This window comes from Habropoda laboriosa, unplaced genomic scaffold (genome assembly GCF_001263275.1).
Source record: "Habropoda laboriosa isolate 0110345459 unplaced genomic scaffold, ASM126327v1 scaffold87, whole genome shotgun sequence".
Classification (NCBI taxonomy): domain Eukaryota; kingdom Metazoa; phylum Arthropoda; class Insecta; order Hymenoptera; family Apidae; genus Habropoda; species Habropoda laboriosa.
Window position 1 is genome coordinate 732,511 of NW_017100209.1, and position 19,504 is coordinate 752,014.

General features: G+C 41.1%; 1 protein-coding gene across 1 annotated transcript in view; it reads left to right on the plus strand.

The window, feature by feature from the left end:
- The window catches only part of LOC108570764 (monocarboxylate transporter 10-like), an 87,816-nt gene extending 70,041 nt beyond the window's left edge, over nucleotides 1-17,775 (plus strand). The window contains exons 7-10 of the mRNA XM_017932669.1: nucleotides 6,252-6,537; nucleotides 8,329-8,503; nucleotides 16,262-16,468; nucleotides 17,360-17,775. Coding sequence (XP_017788158.1) covers nucleotides 6,252-6,537; nucleotides 8,329-8,503; nucleotides 16,262-16,468; nucleotides 17,360-17,775 — 1,084 coding nt within the window. The remainder of the gene's footprint in view (nucleotides 1-6,251; nucleotides 6,538-8,328; nucleotides 8,504-16,261; nucleotides 16,469-17,359) is intronic.
- The last annotated feature ends 1,729 nt before the right edge of the window (nucleotides 17,776-19,504 follow it).

The window sequence follows — 19,504 nt, forward strand, 5'->3', positions numbered from 1 at the left end:
GCATCACAGCCGCCACACACGCGGTATCATTTCTACGTTCGCCAACTTTTGCGCGGTTTCGAACGCGAGATACCTCCATTGACGTTCTTTTTTCCACCAGGTGCAACTCTTTGCCGCGGTCGTACTCGTTATTAAGAATTTTTCGCGAATCAAACGCGCGTTACACGCTCGAAGAGTCTACAACGAGAAGTTTTTATTTCACAATCAAATGGAAACAATAATCTTCGTTCATACAATTCACATATTTTATTCCTAACTTTGCACAGTCGAGAAATATAAAATTTATACATTTCTTCGTGTAATTTTAAGTCCTAATTTCTTCGCACTCTAGATCACTCGAAGCGCGCCAAATTTGAATTACCATTGATCCATTTTACGTTGAAACGCATACTGAGCAATTTTTTGCAAACTTAAAGTATTTATTCATAACTTCGATAAAATGTGTGTAAAATTGTAAATTTCTGTTTCAAACAATTTTCGAGATTAAAGTGATCACGTGACAGGTGATTTCGTCGAATTTTTCAACAGTTCGAGCATCGAGTGTCTGGAAAATCGTGGACGATAGGAAGTTGGAATTTTGCACAGTTTAGTTTCTCGAGGTTTGAACGTGAAATGGCTGGTACGCACGTAGATAAAGAGCAGAGACGGATTTATCGCGTGCGTGGGACCTGTGCGCGAAAAATCGCGTGGCCGGGTTTCTATGGAAACGGCTAGGTTACGAGTGAACGTCGAGAGCCGCGCGTAATTTCCGCGTGGCTCGTGGAACCGTAACCTACATTTTGTTCCGTTACACTCGTGATGGAGTTTCTTGCGTGAACTTCCGCGCTGCGAGACTTTTCGAGCTTGGTTGCTTACGTGAAACTGTTATGGTTGCGTGAGATTGCCGATTTCGAGTTTGTTAGTCTGCTTGTTCGAGAAATGGAATGAAAATGGTTATGTTAGATTCGGAAAGGATTTTTACGTCTGTTAGTCGAAGATATTTTGCTTTTTCAGCGGTTGAGTGTTATAGAGTGAAGTTAATTTGCTGGAAAGTGAGACAGTAAAATAGTATTTAGACTTTCTGATGATTTTTCTATCGAAATGTTCTATCGAGTTATTCACGTGGAATTTTCTATCGAAAAATAATGATTAAGAGTGTTATTAAAATCACGAGTAACCATTAAAGTAACGCTAATCTTTCAAAATCGATATTGCATCGAAAAGTACGCAATAGAATATTATTATTTTCTTGAATGAACCGGAGTAAACTTTACATTGCATATTATACGAAGCGTAGCCGTTGGGTTTCCCTGTGGAAATACGTATTCAGGAAAATATCGTTTGAAAGTCGCAGAATTTGTAATTTAATAGAAGAGTGAATATAAGACGGAAGGAAATTCAAGGCAGACGGGGAATCGTTTAACGAAAAGGCGAATTGAATGGAGTCGGTGCAGTTAGATAAGTAGAACGAGTGTGCATGTTGTGAAACAAGTAGAACAGGTCTACGTGTGTACTGATATTATATGTAGTTGAATCGTAACGCAGCTGGATAGAGTAGAATAGGCTTGTAACCAGTGGAGCAAGTAGAATTGTGTAGTATACGGTCAGACAGGTTGAACAAGGCAGGAAATGGACATATCCGTGTATGGACCAATAGGGATTAACAAAGGCAATTGGAACTTTGTGTTATTGCAAACATTTTGTTGCTGTAATACTGTGATATTTTCGAGCTTCGTTATTCACATACTGTATTATTTTACTATTCTAATTTTCAATTTTCGAATTCTCAAGTTTTCAAATTTCTCAAATTTTTGAATCAGTGAATTTTCAGTTTCGATATTCTCAGAATTTTTGAGTCAGTGAATTTCCAGAGTTTCCAATTCTCAAAATTTTAGAATTTTTGGAATTTCAAATTTCAGAGATCCCAAATTCTTAAATCTTACAAAATTCTATTATTTTAATTTTTAACAATTTTACTATTCTTATATTCCATTATTCTGCCACTATTATCCACGTATCTTTTTATTCGTACCACAAAAATCCACTGCATTCGCTCGCAAGAAGAAAAACCAAAAACAAAAAATTCCTCCACACGAGCTAATTCCAAGACCAAACACTTCCACAAACCTTTTTACAGTACATTACACCGAACGCCAAAAGAAACGAATTAAACTCCCTCACGCAACAGCCTACACAAAACCTTCTCCCCCTATAAAATCTCGAACCGAGTAGAAAAATAGGCGGTAAAGCAGATTTAGAGACGCGATTCGTCACGAGGGCGAATATAAAAAAAGCAGAACGGAGGTAATTTAATCGCGGTCACCGAACAGTGAAACCATTAAACGTACACGTGCTCGAAAATGGAAGCAGCGTCAGCCACACAGTGGTATAAGTATGGCATTAACCGGGCACGTGTTACACGCGTGATATAGCGGCGATCGTAATACCTCGTCACCTGTTATTTATTATGCCCGTAACGCGGCGGCGTAAGGCGATACGTTCGCTTCGTAAGAAACGCATGGTTAGAGGGGTTGAAACAGTGGAGGAAGTAGGTGGAAACAGGAAGTGGGTGTTCGCTGTGTGAAACGCGGAGGGAAAGCGTCGTAAATGTCGGGGCTGTCGGGCCGCCTCCACGTTTCAGTCGGCAATAAGCGACGAATAAAGATGGTTATTGTTCGTGGCTGACACGCGAGAATGCGCCTTGAAAATCAACGTCTCGTCTCTTTAGCGCGTTCCACCGTCATGCATAGTGCCTGCAGTGACGTTACCATTTTCCGAGACGCTGCACCGTTTATACTTGGCGAGGAACTGTGAGAGTGTATATTATGATTGAATGCAATTCGGAGAACGAAGAAATTTTCTAATTGAGGGTTTCTAATTTTATAAATTTCGAATTCTTCGAGTCTTCAAATTTGAGGTTTCTAATCTTCGAATGTTCCTAATTTCGAATTCTCAAGTCTCGAAATTTGCAAATTTTCCCATTCTCAAATCTTTGAATTAGTGAACTTTCGAATTCTCAAATTTTCAAGTCTGTGAATTTTCTAAGTTCCGAATTCTCCAAATTTTGAAATTTCTGGAATCTCAAATTACAGAGTTCCCAAGTTTTAAATTCTGTAAACCTTCGAAATTTGAAATCCTCGAATATCCTGAACGTTCAAATTTGTAAATTTTCTAACACCTTAACGTCGAAACCTTAGAACTCTGAAATTCTCAAATTTGAGTATCGAACAAGTTAAACAATTCTAAAATTTGAAAATATTCAATTCTTCAAGCTTGAAAATCCATTACTCAAATTACAACACACAATTGACGAAAGAAGAAATCAGCGTGAATAAATGAAAAAGTAAGAACCTTGGAGTATTATCGTTCCATCGCTATCTTGTTCGATCAAACATGTAGAATGGTTGCCCATTTCCGGAAAGTCTGACTAATTAAGCGAAACGAAGCCGTACACGGATAAGCAGTTTCATTTTAAGTTCAACAGGCCGTTTCCAGCAGCGATACGGTATCTAGTCAGATAAGTAGTACAGGTACACTTGTATACATACAAGTAGAAGAGGTCAACATCTGTGCAAGTAGAGCGGTAATGTACCGACGACCGAGGAGAATATCCCCGTATCGAACCAGACAAGGACTTTATCCACCTGACCTGACCGAATAGACTCGTATGGGCTTCTATCGGAGTTCGTGTGTAGTCAAACTCCTCTGTGATCTTCCAAAAGGGAATAAATTAGGTATCCAAGTACACAAGTGGAATGAGTTCGTTCGTGGTCTGACAAGTTCTGCAGTAGAATTGTTAGTTATTGTTTAAACTTCCTCTTCTTCTATTAAAACTTTCGTCTTTTTGTCAACTTTTATCTTTATTCAAGTGTTGTTTCTTTTATTCCAACGTAATAAAAATTGCAAACGACGATGAACGATAAATTACATTTAAAATAAATTTTCTTACTACAGGATTTTAATTCAAATTTACACTGCGACCTGAAACTTTCAGATCGCTAAATTCATTTTTGCGAAATATAAAATTAGAAGTTCCAGGATTAAGAATTTCTTTGTTATAATTTAAAACAGTCGAGGAAATTATTATTAACATCTCTGATATTAATCCAAAATATACGGAAAATTTGATCGTAGATTCAACGTTGGTTCGAAACTTTGAATCAGTAGAGTACACTTAAAAAACAAGAGAAACTGAAAATCTGTTTTCATTCCATACCAAAATTCGTCGAAAAATACGTTAACATTCCTTAATTAACAGAAATACGCGATACTTCGTTCTCGTGAAAACCGTGCAGGCGAAATTCAACAAGTAGAATAACTCCATGGTGACAGAGGCAAGTAGAACAAACCGTATATTTTCACACACGAGAGTAGAACGACTTTCTACACGACCAATCAAATACAAATTCCACTTTGCGTCAGGAAAACGTTCATGCGACAAGCAAACATTATTATTAGTCTCAACATACACGAAAAATTGAGAGAGAGAGAGAGAGAGAGACAATAGGGAAGAGTCGAAAACAAAATTCTCCATCTAGTAGAATCACGAACGATCCACCGTGCAAAGTTTAATGCTTCCCTTGGAACAAAAGCACGGAAAGCTCGCTACTAGTTGGAGTTAGTACTGCCTCCAGTTGCAACGAAACGTCGCGTTATGAAGTTTGTGGTCGCTTTGAGCCGACGTCGAAACTCTCTGTTGGACGTGGTTGCACGTTCGCGACTCCGTCATGCGTAATTTCATCCTTTCTTAACGAGATTTCTATCTGTAGCGTCAGATCGACACTAGAAACAGATAATGGACTGATTGTTAATAGATTTCAAGCACGAAAAATTATTTTAAATTAATTTAATTTTTAATTTCATTGAGAACGTTACTGGTGACTTTGGAAAATTATTGCGACCAAATATGGCGGAGTCTGAGAACGTAGAATTGCTAAATTTAATATTTGGAAAGTGGGAATAAATAAAAAATTGAAATATTACTATTATAGTGAAATAATATATAAATTTTGAGATCCATGGTTTTGAAGAGTTCCAGTAGGTGTGTCTTGAGAATGTTTGGGAAATGACTAAATATGGCGGACATTGAGGACACCGAAGTGATTAATTCGATGTTTCGAAAGTGTATTTTATAAAATGAGGATAAATAAAAAAATTGAATGATTATGATTGTGGTAGTGAAGTAATATATCAATGTAAAGATCCAGGCTTTTAAAAGTTTCAGAAATATTGCCGGGTATTGTACATTTGACGTTGGAAAGTTTCTTGTGCAATTTTCCAGCAGGATTCTTTCATTCTTTCTTACTTACGCATTCTCATTTTCCCTTCTTCGTGCATTCATATTTTATTCTCTGCGTCTGCAGCCACAGAAAGCAAAATACAAAACGGAACAGAGATCAAACGAAGCGTAGTACCATTGCAACAAATCCTCCGCAAGCCGACCAATTCAGGTCGCGGCAACATAATCCTCGAGAAGTATAAACAGGAAGAATAAACGAAGTGAAAGAATTCGATACGTGAAAGAAACACTTTAGGCTAATACTTGTACCAGTGTACTCCTGACTCCTGGCCGATGTTTATAGTGGAAACACCTTTAATGTGCTTCTTACCAACCAAGGAGCAAACGTGGAAATCTTCCAAGTGTCGTTAACTTTTCAGGCAACAGTCTGGAATCACTTGTCTCGACACACTAATATTGACTTATTCCGTAAAAGCTCGCTAGATTCTTTCGGAACATTTCTATGGCAATCGAAACAGCCTGAGAGAACAGTTGTTTCATTTATATGGGAGTAAAGTATGTGTGTCTCAAAAATAATTCGCAAAAAAATTCTGAGACTTAAAAAAAGATTAGATTAAATATTTAGACTAGGAAATTTGAATCTTCTTTTCTTCCACAAAAAAAAAATCTCCATTTTTTCCATAAATCACACTTTCAACGATGAATTTACAAAAATCAAACTTTTCCTGTACAAACAGGGTGCTTTAAAAGAAATCTTCCTACAAATCTCAGTAGAAGATTGAAAATGGTAATGTCCACAACGAAAACCACCTCTGTCTTTCGAAAGAAACGATCGCTATAAGTAACAGTGATCCGAAAGATCGAAGAATTGGAAAAATAATTGCCCTCGTACACTCACCTCAGGGACGTACAATAAGCGCGCAATAAAACCAGACAATTTATCACAGTAGAAAGAGTAAAGAAGGTTACGCAAGTCGACCGAAGGGAGGATGGAACGAGTTCCTGTAACCATAACGACACGGTGTTTTCTCAGAAAGCTGGGCTGGGAGCATGGGATGCAGTCTGTAACCGGAGCGCTCTCGTTGGCCTTCTTCCTCGGCTTGATTTACAGGAGCGCCTCCCTCTATCATCCGCAACGACGTGCCATGTTACACGTGAAGAATCAACGGGGCGGCAAGCTGAAAGAGAAGAAGACAGTGAGCAAGCCTCCCAGGCAGCCATGGGTAGATCTCAGCCCTCTGGGAAGTCGTCCCGTACAGATGTTGATGCTGGCAGCCGGGGCAGCTGGTTTTGGCCTTTATACGCCCGCCTTTTACATCGTGAGTACCCTAATTACCATGTATACAGCCATTCTTCCCCTCGGCTCAACCCTGTTGATGGTTTTCACCGGGATGAAACGACTGTTGCGCCATTTTTTTCTTCAACGTTTCATTGCTGGAATTTTTTCGAAATTTTATTAGTTATCGGATGACGAGGTCATTCAGACCTTGAAAAAGTGACTATTGTTTGAAATTACAAAATTGTAAAATTTCTAACAGAAGATTGACGATTTTAAGTTCTGTTCGTTGATTCGATTGAATTTTACAAATTTTATTAATATGAAAATTCTTACGTTTAGTCTTTCCTATGAAAGACTAAGAGTTCCTTAGAAAGATCCTAAGAATATAAGAAAATAAAGTGAAAAATTGATCGGTAAAATTGATTGATTAAAGTTTGATACCGTCAATATGCTAATCACAGACTAATTTCAATTTTAGTCACACTTCCACCATTAGCTGTACTATCCACGCAGTTTCATCTGTTACAATTTCTATATGCATTCCAACTGCAACATATCTAGATAGAATAACTGAGCAAACAGAATATGTACCTCTTTGTTTGACCCGTCAAGTAGAATAAGAGTGGATATGGTCAGACGTGTAGAATAATTCTGCATCAAGTCCTGCGATATTCCTGTATAGTCAAACAGACACGTAGTTTTATGTAATTACATCATAGAACTGGCATAATTCTACGTTAATACGTGAAAATAATACCATATCGTGCATAATTAAACTCGAAGGATTTTTCGTCATTTAATTTGATAAAAAGGTTTAAAAAAACGTTTTTGAGTGCTACAGATATCGTAATAGCTAAAATCTTAAAAATAGTTTGCACGATGTAAAAAGGAATTTGAACAAAGAGAAAATGAATATTTCACTGTAAAATAGGTTCGATGATTTTCTCCCAACGAAAGACTCGCCTCCCAATCACTGACCAGTCTGTAACACCCAGTTATCCTGAGGCAAGTATCATCAAAACTGCCAGGAACACGCGTACCCCCCGACAACAGCAATCAGACAACGAAGCACAGTTGGCAACTTCATTGTCGGCCCAAGTTTCACCAAAGTTAGACGGTTTACACGCTCATAATCGCGGTTGACCCCTGCGCTGTGCACGCGTGCACGCGTCAGTTACTGTATCTCAACTCCGGCAGGAGTTCATGAAACTGCTTCCACCCTGATATTGTGTCGGCTGAGAGAATCCTTCGATTTACAGGTCCTGATAGTTGAATGCGGAAATCCTTGAAAATTGAAGATTGAAAATTCTCGTGAACCCATATCAAGCGAAGAAAAACGTAACGATAAAGTGTCTTTAAAAATATTTGCAATTTTGACGTAGAAAAATGATCTCACTGCACAAGCATACTTTTTTCAAATGATCAAAAACACCTCAATTTACACCGACTCGAAAAATTTCATTGCATTGCCCTTAAATTCTCAGCGAGCCCTCGAAACTCTCGGTACCTCAATCAACAAATCCTCGGTACCTTTTCCATCCCTCTGGAAACATGTTATTGCAGAAAGCAATTAGACGTAATAGTAGCTTGAACCGAGCTTCCCTTTTACTCCGTTATTTCATTGTCACCGTGATAAAGACGTGCTAAATAAAGAAGAAGTAAAAATGAACTAGCCTGGATTGCACCACTCGAACCAACCCATCCATCAAGCTTCCTTCCACGATCAAACATCTATCGATCTCGGTTGGTAGCAGCGCAGCCACTTATCTCGACCTGTTTCGAGCTTGTTTTTCCTCCATGGCAATCTGCTAATGAGCACCATCGGTTTCAGGCTGTGCAGGGCCACAAAGACGGTTTAGAGGCGAGCGCGTTGGTACTTCTGCAGACCTGTTTGGGCTTGGCAACGGCACTCGGATGCGCGGCTTGGGGAGTCGTTACCGCCAGACCATCTGCTCAGTGCCTGGTGTCCAGGCAATATCTCTGCCAGGCGGCTCTCCTTGGAGTTGGTCAGTATACAACGCGTTACGCTTGCGAGAATGTTTGTGGACCGCCGTTGCGGATCGGCAGAGAGGGTCGAGTGATTGCCAGAGAGAGAGAGTGTGTGGAAATGTATGGATACGGTTGAGGAACGTTCTCGAACTCCGGGAGACCTAGTTAGAGCGAAGTAATTCGGTCAAAGATTCGTTTCAACCCTTTCACTCCTAACAGCTACTTCCTATTTATATTTTGTATGATTTATTTTTCTAAATGTAAAAACTGATTTGGCTAATTTAACTCATCTTGGTCACGAACTGTGTGTACTTTTGTTTCGAATGGTCAAAGGTGAAGTAATTTTGGTGGAAGATTGAAAACACGTGATTTATGTTTGACCATGTGATTTTGATGGATGAAAGTAAAGATGGCTTGACTTTAACGTCACTGTAGTAATGACATTGTACAGTTTTAAATGAATTGCAAGATATTGCTGTATGTTACACTCGAGCTACCACTTGGCCACATTCCCTCTCTCTCTCCCCTATTTTAAAGGCACACCTTGAATTGCGGTGCAACATCGAGCCCAGAGAAACGTCGAAATTACATTTGATACTGTTTGAGGTTTCCGACGTGTAAGTTGTGTCCTTTTGGAATAGAGTTTCGTCGTTTCGCGAGCACTGTAGCTAGCTTTAGTATTAGATGTCATCAGAGTGCCTCCATTGAGCAAGCTGACTACAATTGCTGACAAAACGTGGCTCGCATTCAAAAACTTTAATGGCATCAGTTGAGAGAAGCCATTTCGCGAATACCACTAACTGTTCCATTCTTTCGCAGGCAAACTTTGTATCTGGGATTTAACACTTGCTGATATTTGCCAATTTTAAAATAGATTCTGGGATTACGCGAGTCCAAGATCCTAGAGACGTAGGATTTTGGAATTTTAAGATTTCTGGATTCTCGAGACTTTAGAGTCCTGAGATTTGTTACTTTTTTAGATTTCTAAGGTTCCAGAATTCCGGGATTGTGGGATTTCAGAATTTTAACTTTGCACAGTTCTAAGATTCTATGATTCTACGAATCAAAAATTCCACTAATCAGAGCCTAAAATTCTGGGATTTTGGAATTTTACGATCACATAATTCTGGGATTCCATAATTCTACGATCGCATAGCTCTGGGATTCCATAATTCTACGATTCAGCGATTCCACGAATCAGAAATTCCACAATTTCAATCACAATCCCTGACCGAAGTCTAATTTCTCATCGACCTCGCTCAAAGAGAGCCCCTTCGACTCTCGGATTGAACGAATCGAACGTGCATTTTTCCAATATAAAACCACCCTCTATTTTTCTCAACCACCCAGTATGCAGAACAGAGCTCACCGCGCGGTAACCACGGTCGCCGTCCATCGTGTGTGTGTTATGCTTTCGCCCAGAAGGTTCGTCGGCCGCAGGTTTCTAAACGTATAGCCCTCATTCAGAGTCCGGACTAGACTCCCCTCTACCACCCTCCACTGACTGTATCATCCTTTTGAAGCGGCCAGGCTCTTCGAGTGTCAGCTGCATACACGTCTTTGCCCCTCATTCAGCCGGCTTACCCTCGACTCCGGTTCCCCGACACAAAGTATTTTCCATTCTGTCCCAGAGTCACCCCCTCGATGCTTCACCCTCCTCTCTTTCTCTCACACTGACCCTGTGTCTCCCTCTGCCTCTCGATCTCTCCCTTTTTCTCTCTATCTCCGCTTCTCTGTTTCTCTCCCTTTTTCTCTCTTTTACGAGTCCTATGTCTCTCTCTGGCCTGCTCTGAGTTTCTGACTCTACCTGACTCGTGCTTCTTCTCCCTCACAGCTCTTGCTTCCTCCTCTAGCTTTCCCTGTTCCTCTCTATCTCTGGTTCTCTGTTTTCCTCTGGCTTTCTGTGGTTCTCTGTCTCTCCTATTTCTCTCCATCTCAAGTTCTCTGTTTCTCTCTGGCCTTCTCTGACTTTCTAACTCTCTGTCTCTGTTTCTTTTCCTCTTTCTCGCTCTGACTCCCTGGTTTCCGCTTTCTGTCTATTTCTAGTTCTCCCTGTCTCTCCTTGTCTCTCCCTATCTCTCCCTGTCTCTCCCTCTATCATTCTCTATTCCTCTGTCTCCGTCACAATCCAGTTCCTTTCTTCACTTTGGCCACGATGGCGAATATCGCCACCCAGCGGATACACACAGAAAATGAGAGAGGACTGCCTGCAATCGTTAATGGGGTTGCTCTGGACAGAGGAAGCACATTTAAAACGCGACGCTCTGTCGAGACGATTTCGTTGCCGCAGTAGAAACTAATCAACCGGTCCTCAAGGTATCCCCGTTTGGGCAAAAGGGGATTGAAACTGGTTTCACGAGGCAAGAGAATATTTCTCTCTGTCTTTGAGAGCTAGAAATTCAATTAGGTAATTTACGGATGAAGGAGTGAGTTCAACTTGCCTTAGCTTCTTAACAACGGTTTATGCAATTTGAAAAAAAACTGCTTAATTCTATTTGAAGCTACTTAATTTCTCCTAAAATGAACTGTATCACGTTTAGCATAATTGGAACGTTTCACTCTAGTACTGTGTTTTACGAAATGCTCCACCTGAGGTAAGAAAACAAATTATCCTCTCCTTCTTATTACTACATTTTCTTCGTGATTAAAGAATAGCTGTGAAGAGAAGTGATTAATTCTATAATTTTCCAATACTTCAACGTGACCAATAAAATTCCAAAAAAATCCCGTTTCCATTAATTTTTCTTCGAAAACCCAAGCGTATTGTACAGTCTGACAATACAATTATTCCACCCGCACCCCTCGAAATCCCCGCGACCGAATTCCAATTCAAAATACAGTCTTACATCGCGACTATTCTCCGGCATCGTGCAATTCCACTCGACAAACCGTGCTCTTGACGGTGAACGAGCCAGGAGGGATGAAAACGTCACGCAACGAAGCTCTCCCCCGTTCTCTGTTCCATCAGGAGCGCGTGCCACGCGGAGGAAATTGCAAATTCTTTCCCTTGGATAGTTTATCTGGCGCGGTTGAATAGCAACGTTCGCTCGATCCAACCATAAAGGCGTGGGGCGTGTAAGCCTGCGCTTTTTTTCCCTCTGTTTTTCGGGGGTTGGAAAACTCCTCCTGGTCACGCTTGTATATTTAGCTTCTCGCTTGTCAGCTCCTCTCTTCTTTTCTCGTTGAAAAAACCGACGTATATCCCGCCCATTTACACACATACACACCCACACGCGTGTGTTACGAGTCGTGCGAGTGAAAATACGGTTCCAACGTTGATTACGAGTTACGTCCCCTGGAATTTTTGCTCCGCGTTTGCCAACCCCCTTGTTCCAGCCGCGAATTAGTGCTGTTTTCAGTTAAGGTTATTGGGTTTTATTTGCAAAACCCACCGGGCGATATTTATGTTAATGCTCCTGTGGAATTTTCGGCTCTATTCGTAAGCCGGGTTTTTGAACAATTCTTTTTTGCAATAAATGACACTTTTCTGTGGGTACATTTAGCGCGGGAATTTTTTTTCAGTGTCACCAGGGAGGATTAACATTGGTGTTACTGTTAATTTGATTTAGCTGTTTTCTATCGCGGAGTGATTTATTGCAGGTTTTACAACGGTTGTTTCGTGTTTTTCGGAGATTGTCGGACGGAATGATGGTTTGAATTATTGCTGATTTTATGCAAGTTTAATTATTAGATTTTGCGACGAGGAATATTGACTTTGACACGCGGATGATTATTTAATGTTCGTTTTATCAAATTCCACGATATTCTCGATATCGAAATTGTGGAATTTTCGTGTTTTTTTTTTTCTATAGCGATGATTTTTGCGTATTTAATTTAGAAATTTGAACATGGTTTGTCAGGAAGATGTTGACGTGATTGATGAAATTGCGGAGAACAGACCGCGGAAATTTGCGTTAGCTGTTAATTGCGAACGATCTGTTTAATGTTCCGCGTGAATGTCTTTGTGTGATCACTATGAAATTTATGCACGCTAGGTGCATAAATTATGCCGTTGTTTGATCGCACCGGTAATTAAGCGTTAAATATTCCGTTCGTACAGTTTATGCGTTGGTAACGTTTACTGGAAAATTACGAACTACGCGTATTTTTTAGGGAAAAATTCGATACGTCGAAGTGTTCCATTTTGAATCTTTCACAGACACACGTATTTTGAGTTACGAGGTGTAGTAACTTGAGCGATAACTGTAAAAAGTTTCACTGCAATCTGTGTTGTCTTTATTAAAACGACCGTCAAATCCAGTCCTTTCCTTTATGGCAGCCGTGAACATACATTTTCGTGTAACAATAAAACACAGTGCTCTTTGTTATTGTTTAAACACGCTGTATTTCCCGTTTTAAGATTCCAATACGCTAATAAATTTGTCAATGATATTTCGTATTGTTTCTCCGATAAATTAAGATGGTCATCTCACAGTAACCAAAATTCCAAAATAACCAACTTGAATAATTCCAAAGTAAAGAGGAATTCTATCACGATTCGAAATTCCTAGAAAATTCCCTGAAAAACTGAGAGCAGTAATTTCATAACGATCACGGTTTATACACTTGAAAATTCGATAATTTCGTCTGTGGAATACTAGAAAAAATTGATCGACAGGAGATCCGCCATTAAAACGGCGGTCGTCTTAAACTACCGCAACCGTCGTCCTTTCTCTCTTCAAACATCCATCCAGAGCACTCGAGTTCCTTCATCCCCTTCGCCAATTCTCCGAGACGATCTCGATTTCGCGAAGCCGCTCGGTCAATCGTCTGTTCGCGCAGCGTGGGATTAAAATTTCACGTTCGAGCGCGCGCGGCCGCGATAAAATATTCCTCTACACTCCGCAAACATTCCCGACTGATTCGTCGATCGTTTCCCTCGGAGGTAATTCACGGTGAACGGATTCCGTTCAAGCGAACGGAACGGATATGCCGTTGAATTAAAAGGGGGGAGAATATTTCGTTCCTTGAACAGTAACAGAAAGCTTCTTTTCTTCTGTTTTATTTTTATTTATTTATTTGTACGAGTGTGGATCGAGTTTTATGCAAAATAATGTAGAAAACAGATAAAATATCGACGATAACAAGTATGCAGGAAAATTGAATTAAATAAGTGTCAGGGTGAAAACTGAATATTTCCCAAAATACTGGTTTCGTTAAAAAGTATTCTAAATTAAAATTAGTTATAGTTGGGGCAACGATATAGCAAGGTCGTAAATTAAACTCTCAAGAATCGGCACCGATTGATGTTGCGGCACTCAAGGCGGTGTGTTGCAGTCTGTTTGAGGGTTCTAACAGTAAACGAATGGTAGCATATGATTTGGTACTTCAAGTAGAAAATGGTATTTCATTTACAAATGGAAAATATGTCAATATTAAGCTACACAATCTTTTTACACTTTCTATCGGTATATAACAGGAGTAGATAAACTAAGATGCTAAAGACATGAATAAGACCTTTACCTGTAACCGTACTTCCAAAAGCGGCTTCCCCCAGAGGGAGAAACCCTAATTTGTCCTAGCTGCATACAGTTTTCAGTAAATATATTAGAATCAGTTGACTTTCGCTGGATACAAGAATTCTTCGTACGGTCCTGACAATGGTTTCAAGTACTTATCTGCTCGTATCTCTGTCAATTTTCGGGTCCCGGCAGCTAAAACATGTTTACTTTGACGTCTGACCGATTTTACGACCTCGCTATATCGTGGCCCTGACTATGTATCTAATTTCTCTGTTGGATTAGTTCTAACAACACCCTGTAGCAATAATCAAGTGGGGACAAAAATGTCTCCGCGTTCTTTTAGACAAAGGCACTAAGGCTTCCACTAGATGTGTCTGGTGTTCGTCTTCGAGTCTAGCACTGCACACTGCGATACTATAAAGTAAACAGTTCCTAGGTAGAAGCGTATCTAATTTCTCTGTTGGATTAGTTCTAACAACACCCTGTAGCAATAATCAAGTGGGGACAAAAATGTCTCCACGTTCTTTTAGACAAAGGCACTAAGGCTTCCACTAGATGTGTCTGGTATTCGTCTTCGAGTCTAGCACTGCACACTGCGATACTATAAAGTAAACAGTTCCTAGGTAGAAGCGGACCCCAACTTTCCTTTTGGGTGCCCAAGACCTTTAGAACGTTTCAAACAGTAAAGACGTTTCCTCTGAGTCCGATAATAAATAGTATATTAACAGTTTACAAAGGCTATTTGATTTCAGTAACCCATTTCCAATACTTTCTAATAAAATAACTGCGAATACACGTAAAAAGTGAATTAGAATTTTCTAAAAGATGAACAGTATGAATATTTTCAAAAATGTCATCAAGTTGAAATGAAGTTTTTTGAAACGAACGAGTAGAGAATTTCCCGTGTTCGCAGGCAAAAGAAAAAAAAAATTAGATCTGTCGACGAAATGCGAACAAAACGAGAGTCTCAGCCAGGCAAACTGCATTGTATCACTCGTCATCCAGCCGCCGTCATCGTCTCCGCCCTCAATCTTCACTTCCACCATCATTGTCTCCGCGCGTCGCTTTCATCGTCGTTTCACGCGTCTCATTATCCCGTCTCGTTTGCTCAACCCTCCGCACTACCAAGCGGATCAAAATCACCATAAAACAATTGTCACACCCTGGTTCAAAGCTCCCTTCAACTTTTCACCCGTTCCACGTCCGCCTCTCCAATACGGTACGTTCACTTCCGCTCGAGTAACTTTTAACGACGTAATGAGAAAAATTGAATTAAATCGTCGGCCAAGAGGAAAATTTATTAACATTGTTAGGTGTGAAAATTAATTTGGCCCCTTTGTTCGCGAAATCTTGACGACTTTATCTACTCGACACCGCCATGTTTGTTTCAGAGAGAGAGAGAGGAAGTTCTTTAGCTGTCCGACAAATGCAGAAAAGTTGTCTGAGATAATAAAATTATTTTCAAAATTAAAACTTAATTTTTTGCGATTTAAAGGCATTCAGGTTTGCGAAAGAAGTGATTTCTACAGCTAGTAAACTGCGAAATAGAAAAAGTCAGTGATTAATGTCGATATTTTATGCGACGATAATTAAGAAGGAATTATCGAGTGATAGAGGGTTTAGAACGCCATTTCGGTGTTTTATTTCTGACTTACGCTAATGAGCATCCTTCCCAGTAAGAGGATTACGAAATAAACTACATTTGAATACCGCGAGGCGATCCACTGCACCCTCTGCTGAAACATGAATAGGATTCTTAAAACTTTCCCTCGTAAACGTGCCCTCAGTAGCGTGCATGAGAGCCGACATAGCGTTTATGTCGCATATTTTCGTCGGTTTTACTTCCCTTCTAATATTGGACCACGGTTACGGTGTGGGTTATGGTCTGTTTGAATTAGACTTGATGGGAGAGAAGCATTTTTAGCGAGGAACTTTCACGGTTGAATTCGGTATTAGCTTGAAGAAAGAATTAATCAGTTCTTTTAGAACTTCAGTTCTGACGATGAATGATGTACGAATGGTTTCTTGGAATCCACGTGAAGATTTGATGTATGAAAATTATAGCAAGATAAATGTACACATAAAAAATACATTAAAATTTTTAGAAAAGTATTTCTATTTTGTAAAAGTGTTAGGGTTGAAAAATTAGTTGTCTGACAATAAGTTCATTGGAAACAATAGATTGAGGATTTTGCTTCTGCAGTCTCTTTCATTTTCCTCAGAATTCTTGAATTAGAATTAAATTTCTTCAGAATTAGAGAGAGAGAGAGAAAATTCTAAAAACGAAGTCCTGAAGGATTATCCGTTTTCTAGCCATAGCTCAGGTGGCGTTGGGCAGCGTGCAGGACTACCACGGTCTGGTGCTCGTTTCCGGTTTGTACGGCGCGTCCCTCGGCGGCGCCCTTTACTCCCTGAAGATGCTGGCCCTCGAAAGACTGAGGGCGAGACACTTCGCACGCTCCTGGGCGCTCGTGCAGGCCGCGGAAGCTGTACCTATTCTTCTCGGGGTTCCTCTTACTGGTAAGTCGCTTTGCCCGCAAATCGAAACTATTCAGCCATGTTGGAGAGATTGAACGGTAATACGATACCATCGATTGCTCGGGATATTGTTCCCCGCAAGTGGTTTGCCAAGTCAATTTTTCATAGCAATTTCAAGAGAATTAAACGTCAGAATAGCCTCTTTCTATCTTGATAAACCGGATGCAATTCTGGAAAAAATATGCAATTTAATTCTACCCTGCTTTTCACTCAGACGGCAGACAATTTTGATCGATCGTACGTTCTGTCGAGAAACAATATCTTTGTTACTTCGATCTACGTGTAATTACGTTTTAATCTAGTTAGTAGTAACTCTGAAATGAAGATGAATTCATGGTGTAGAGCAGTGATGGCGAACCTATGACACGCGTGTCAGAGGTGACACGCGTCGACTTAAGTCACCTCACAGCCGAAACCGAGCAGATCACAAATAATCATCACACAAACAACAACGAAAAACAACGGTGTCTATCTTCTATCAACGAGGTTCAGAATGGGCACGGCACCCGAGTTAAACTAGGTTTTTTCCCAATTTTGGCACACCGAGCTCAAAAGGTTCGCCATCGCTGGTGTAGAGCAATAGGAACTGTGGAACGAAATTTGAGGAACATTTGAGTATTCTTCACATTGTCGAAGAAGTTAAATTCTTATCAAGGGTCTACCATAATAAGGACTTTCGTTATTTCAAGAATTTCCAAGCAGCAAATTTACAATTGCTGTCCAAATATTGCCCTACGGGCAAGAACACTACCCTGCGGGCAACAACACTGCCCTACGGGCCACCGTATTGAGCAGCCCTGCATTATAAGCTACCACAGTTCCTAGAATGCAAATATCACCCGACAAATAATAGCTCCCGACTCGCAATTACAGGTTACATGAACGGGAACAGCTCGAGGGTGGGTTACTACGCGTGCACATTAAGTTCCTTGTGTGGTGCAGCGTTGTTGTTCCTGGTGGGCTGGGGTCGCCAGCCAGCGTCTCCTCTTCTGCCTGGCTCGCACCTCTCGAACGTAACGATTCCTCCGCCGTGCGCCTGTCCACCTCCGCCCAGGCCCAGGCTGCCCAAGTCCCAATCTTTGCACGTGCCACTGGACGAAGAGACCATAAGGTCTCGGGAGGCCGAGAGGATGCACACTACCGAACACTATTATCAACCGCAGTTCTACGGCCCGCTGAGACCCAGCAAGAGCGTTCCCGAGGGTCTGAGCCATCAGGACTCGTACAGAAGTCGGCCGAGACGACACAGGGACGTGACGGTGATCGAGCAGATCACCACTAGCGTCTAATCGAAGTAACGAATCGCGAAACTATAGAGAAATCGATGGAAAATGATGAGAATATTCTTAGGTGTACCGATAAATAATCCGCTATTTTTCTTCGAGTCTTTTTTTTTGTGGTTCTGCTGGGACTTTCGTCCAGCCAATTTTGCAACGATCCTGAACATTCAGGATCGTTAAGATTGAAGTCATTTTGTTTGTCCACTTCTTCGCTCAAACAGAGAAAATTTGTCGAAAATTCGTACTATTTGTCTGTTGTGGTGTTCTAACTTCTTAAAAAACTGGCGGACAATTTATCGGTACACCCGATAGTTACTATAAGGATGGTTGAATGTTTCGAGACAGTTGGAGAATGAAGCTGTGACGTGGAGATGGAATCTCACGGAGTTGTTGATTGTTGCTTCTTTTTCGACGGTTGAATAGGCGGTCTGATAAGATGAATATCGTTGGGGATGCAATTGTCATGGAGTCTCGATCATTTGTATGGCTTGGTGCGCCAAATCTTTGTAGATTTCTTCGTGGAAGAAGGGGGAAGTCTCCGCGACAGCTTGCCTCGAAGACTGTAATCTGAGACAATGAGGGACTTTACGATGAAGAAGGATCTTTACGACCGCGGTGAATCCGGGATTGCGCTGTTTCCCGCGGGATTCCAGGATTCCAGGAAAGACAGGCACTTTTTTCTCCTCTTCCTTGAATTTTTTCGGCTTCTTTCGGCCAGAAGCCTCCTGTGAATAACGGCACGGGGTTTGAATACTCCTGGAAGTCACCCTTTCGGCGTTTCTGACAATGTTACAGCAACGTTTTATGTAAAAAGTGAACTTCTAAGAGCCTGTGTAAAAATTAACCGTCGAAGTCACCTCGTCTTTATTCTATTTCATTTCACATAAATTCAATCGTCTACATTTCTCACTTATCACGTTGACTCTCGCTCCAGATTTACGCGTTGCTCTCAGCCAGAAAGAAGAAAATTTTCATTATTCCTTATTTCTTTTTAAATTCAAAATAACGTCTAATTAGCTATGACGTTCAAAATGTTTACTCGACGCTATTCGTTCTATTTCAATTACTCTAAACACTTGCATTCGACCAAAACGGTAGTGAAAACGTGTGAAACCACCGTTCTCCGAAAAAGAAATTCCACGAAACGCCGAAAATAGGTGACTCCCGATTCTCACGATTTCCACCCAGCACGTGCAACAGGATATTCCCGTATAATGTTCCCGGTGAATTGTGGCGAAACCGCGTGGAAACGCAAGCCCTCCGCGTTGCTCTTTAAAATCCGACAATTATTGCTCGTTGGCTCGAGCGGATAGCCTCGCTTATCCATGCACTGGCTGGCTGGCTTGCCTCGGTCCGGTTCGGTTCGCTTAATCGAAACGATCTTTTGTGCGCGCAATATCCGTGAACAATACCAGGGCTATTATCGCGACGGTGTTCGCGAGGGCCTCTGCACACTCTCGACGCGCGAGAACCGGCTGACATCGAAATCTCGCATCATCGGGAATTCTATTGAACGCGATCGCTAGCGAATGCCCGATTGGCAGATGCCAGGCCAACGATGCGTGTCAACAGCAGCGTGCGTGCCTGCGTGTGGATCGTCAACGATCGTACTCTGTGTCCTCTGCGTGTCAATTCCCTGCAGTTTTAGACGGATGCTGCTACGCCGCCCGGCCGGAAGTGCAACTGGCGAACGCGTGGAGCTCCAAGTGTGTCTTCTTCCTTTTTGGGCGGGGGGGTA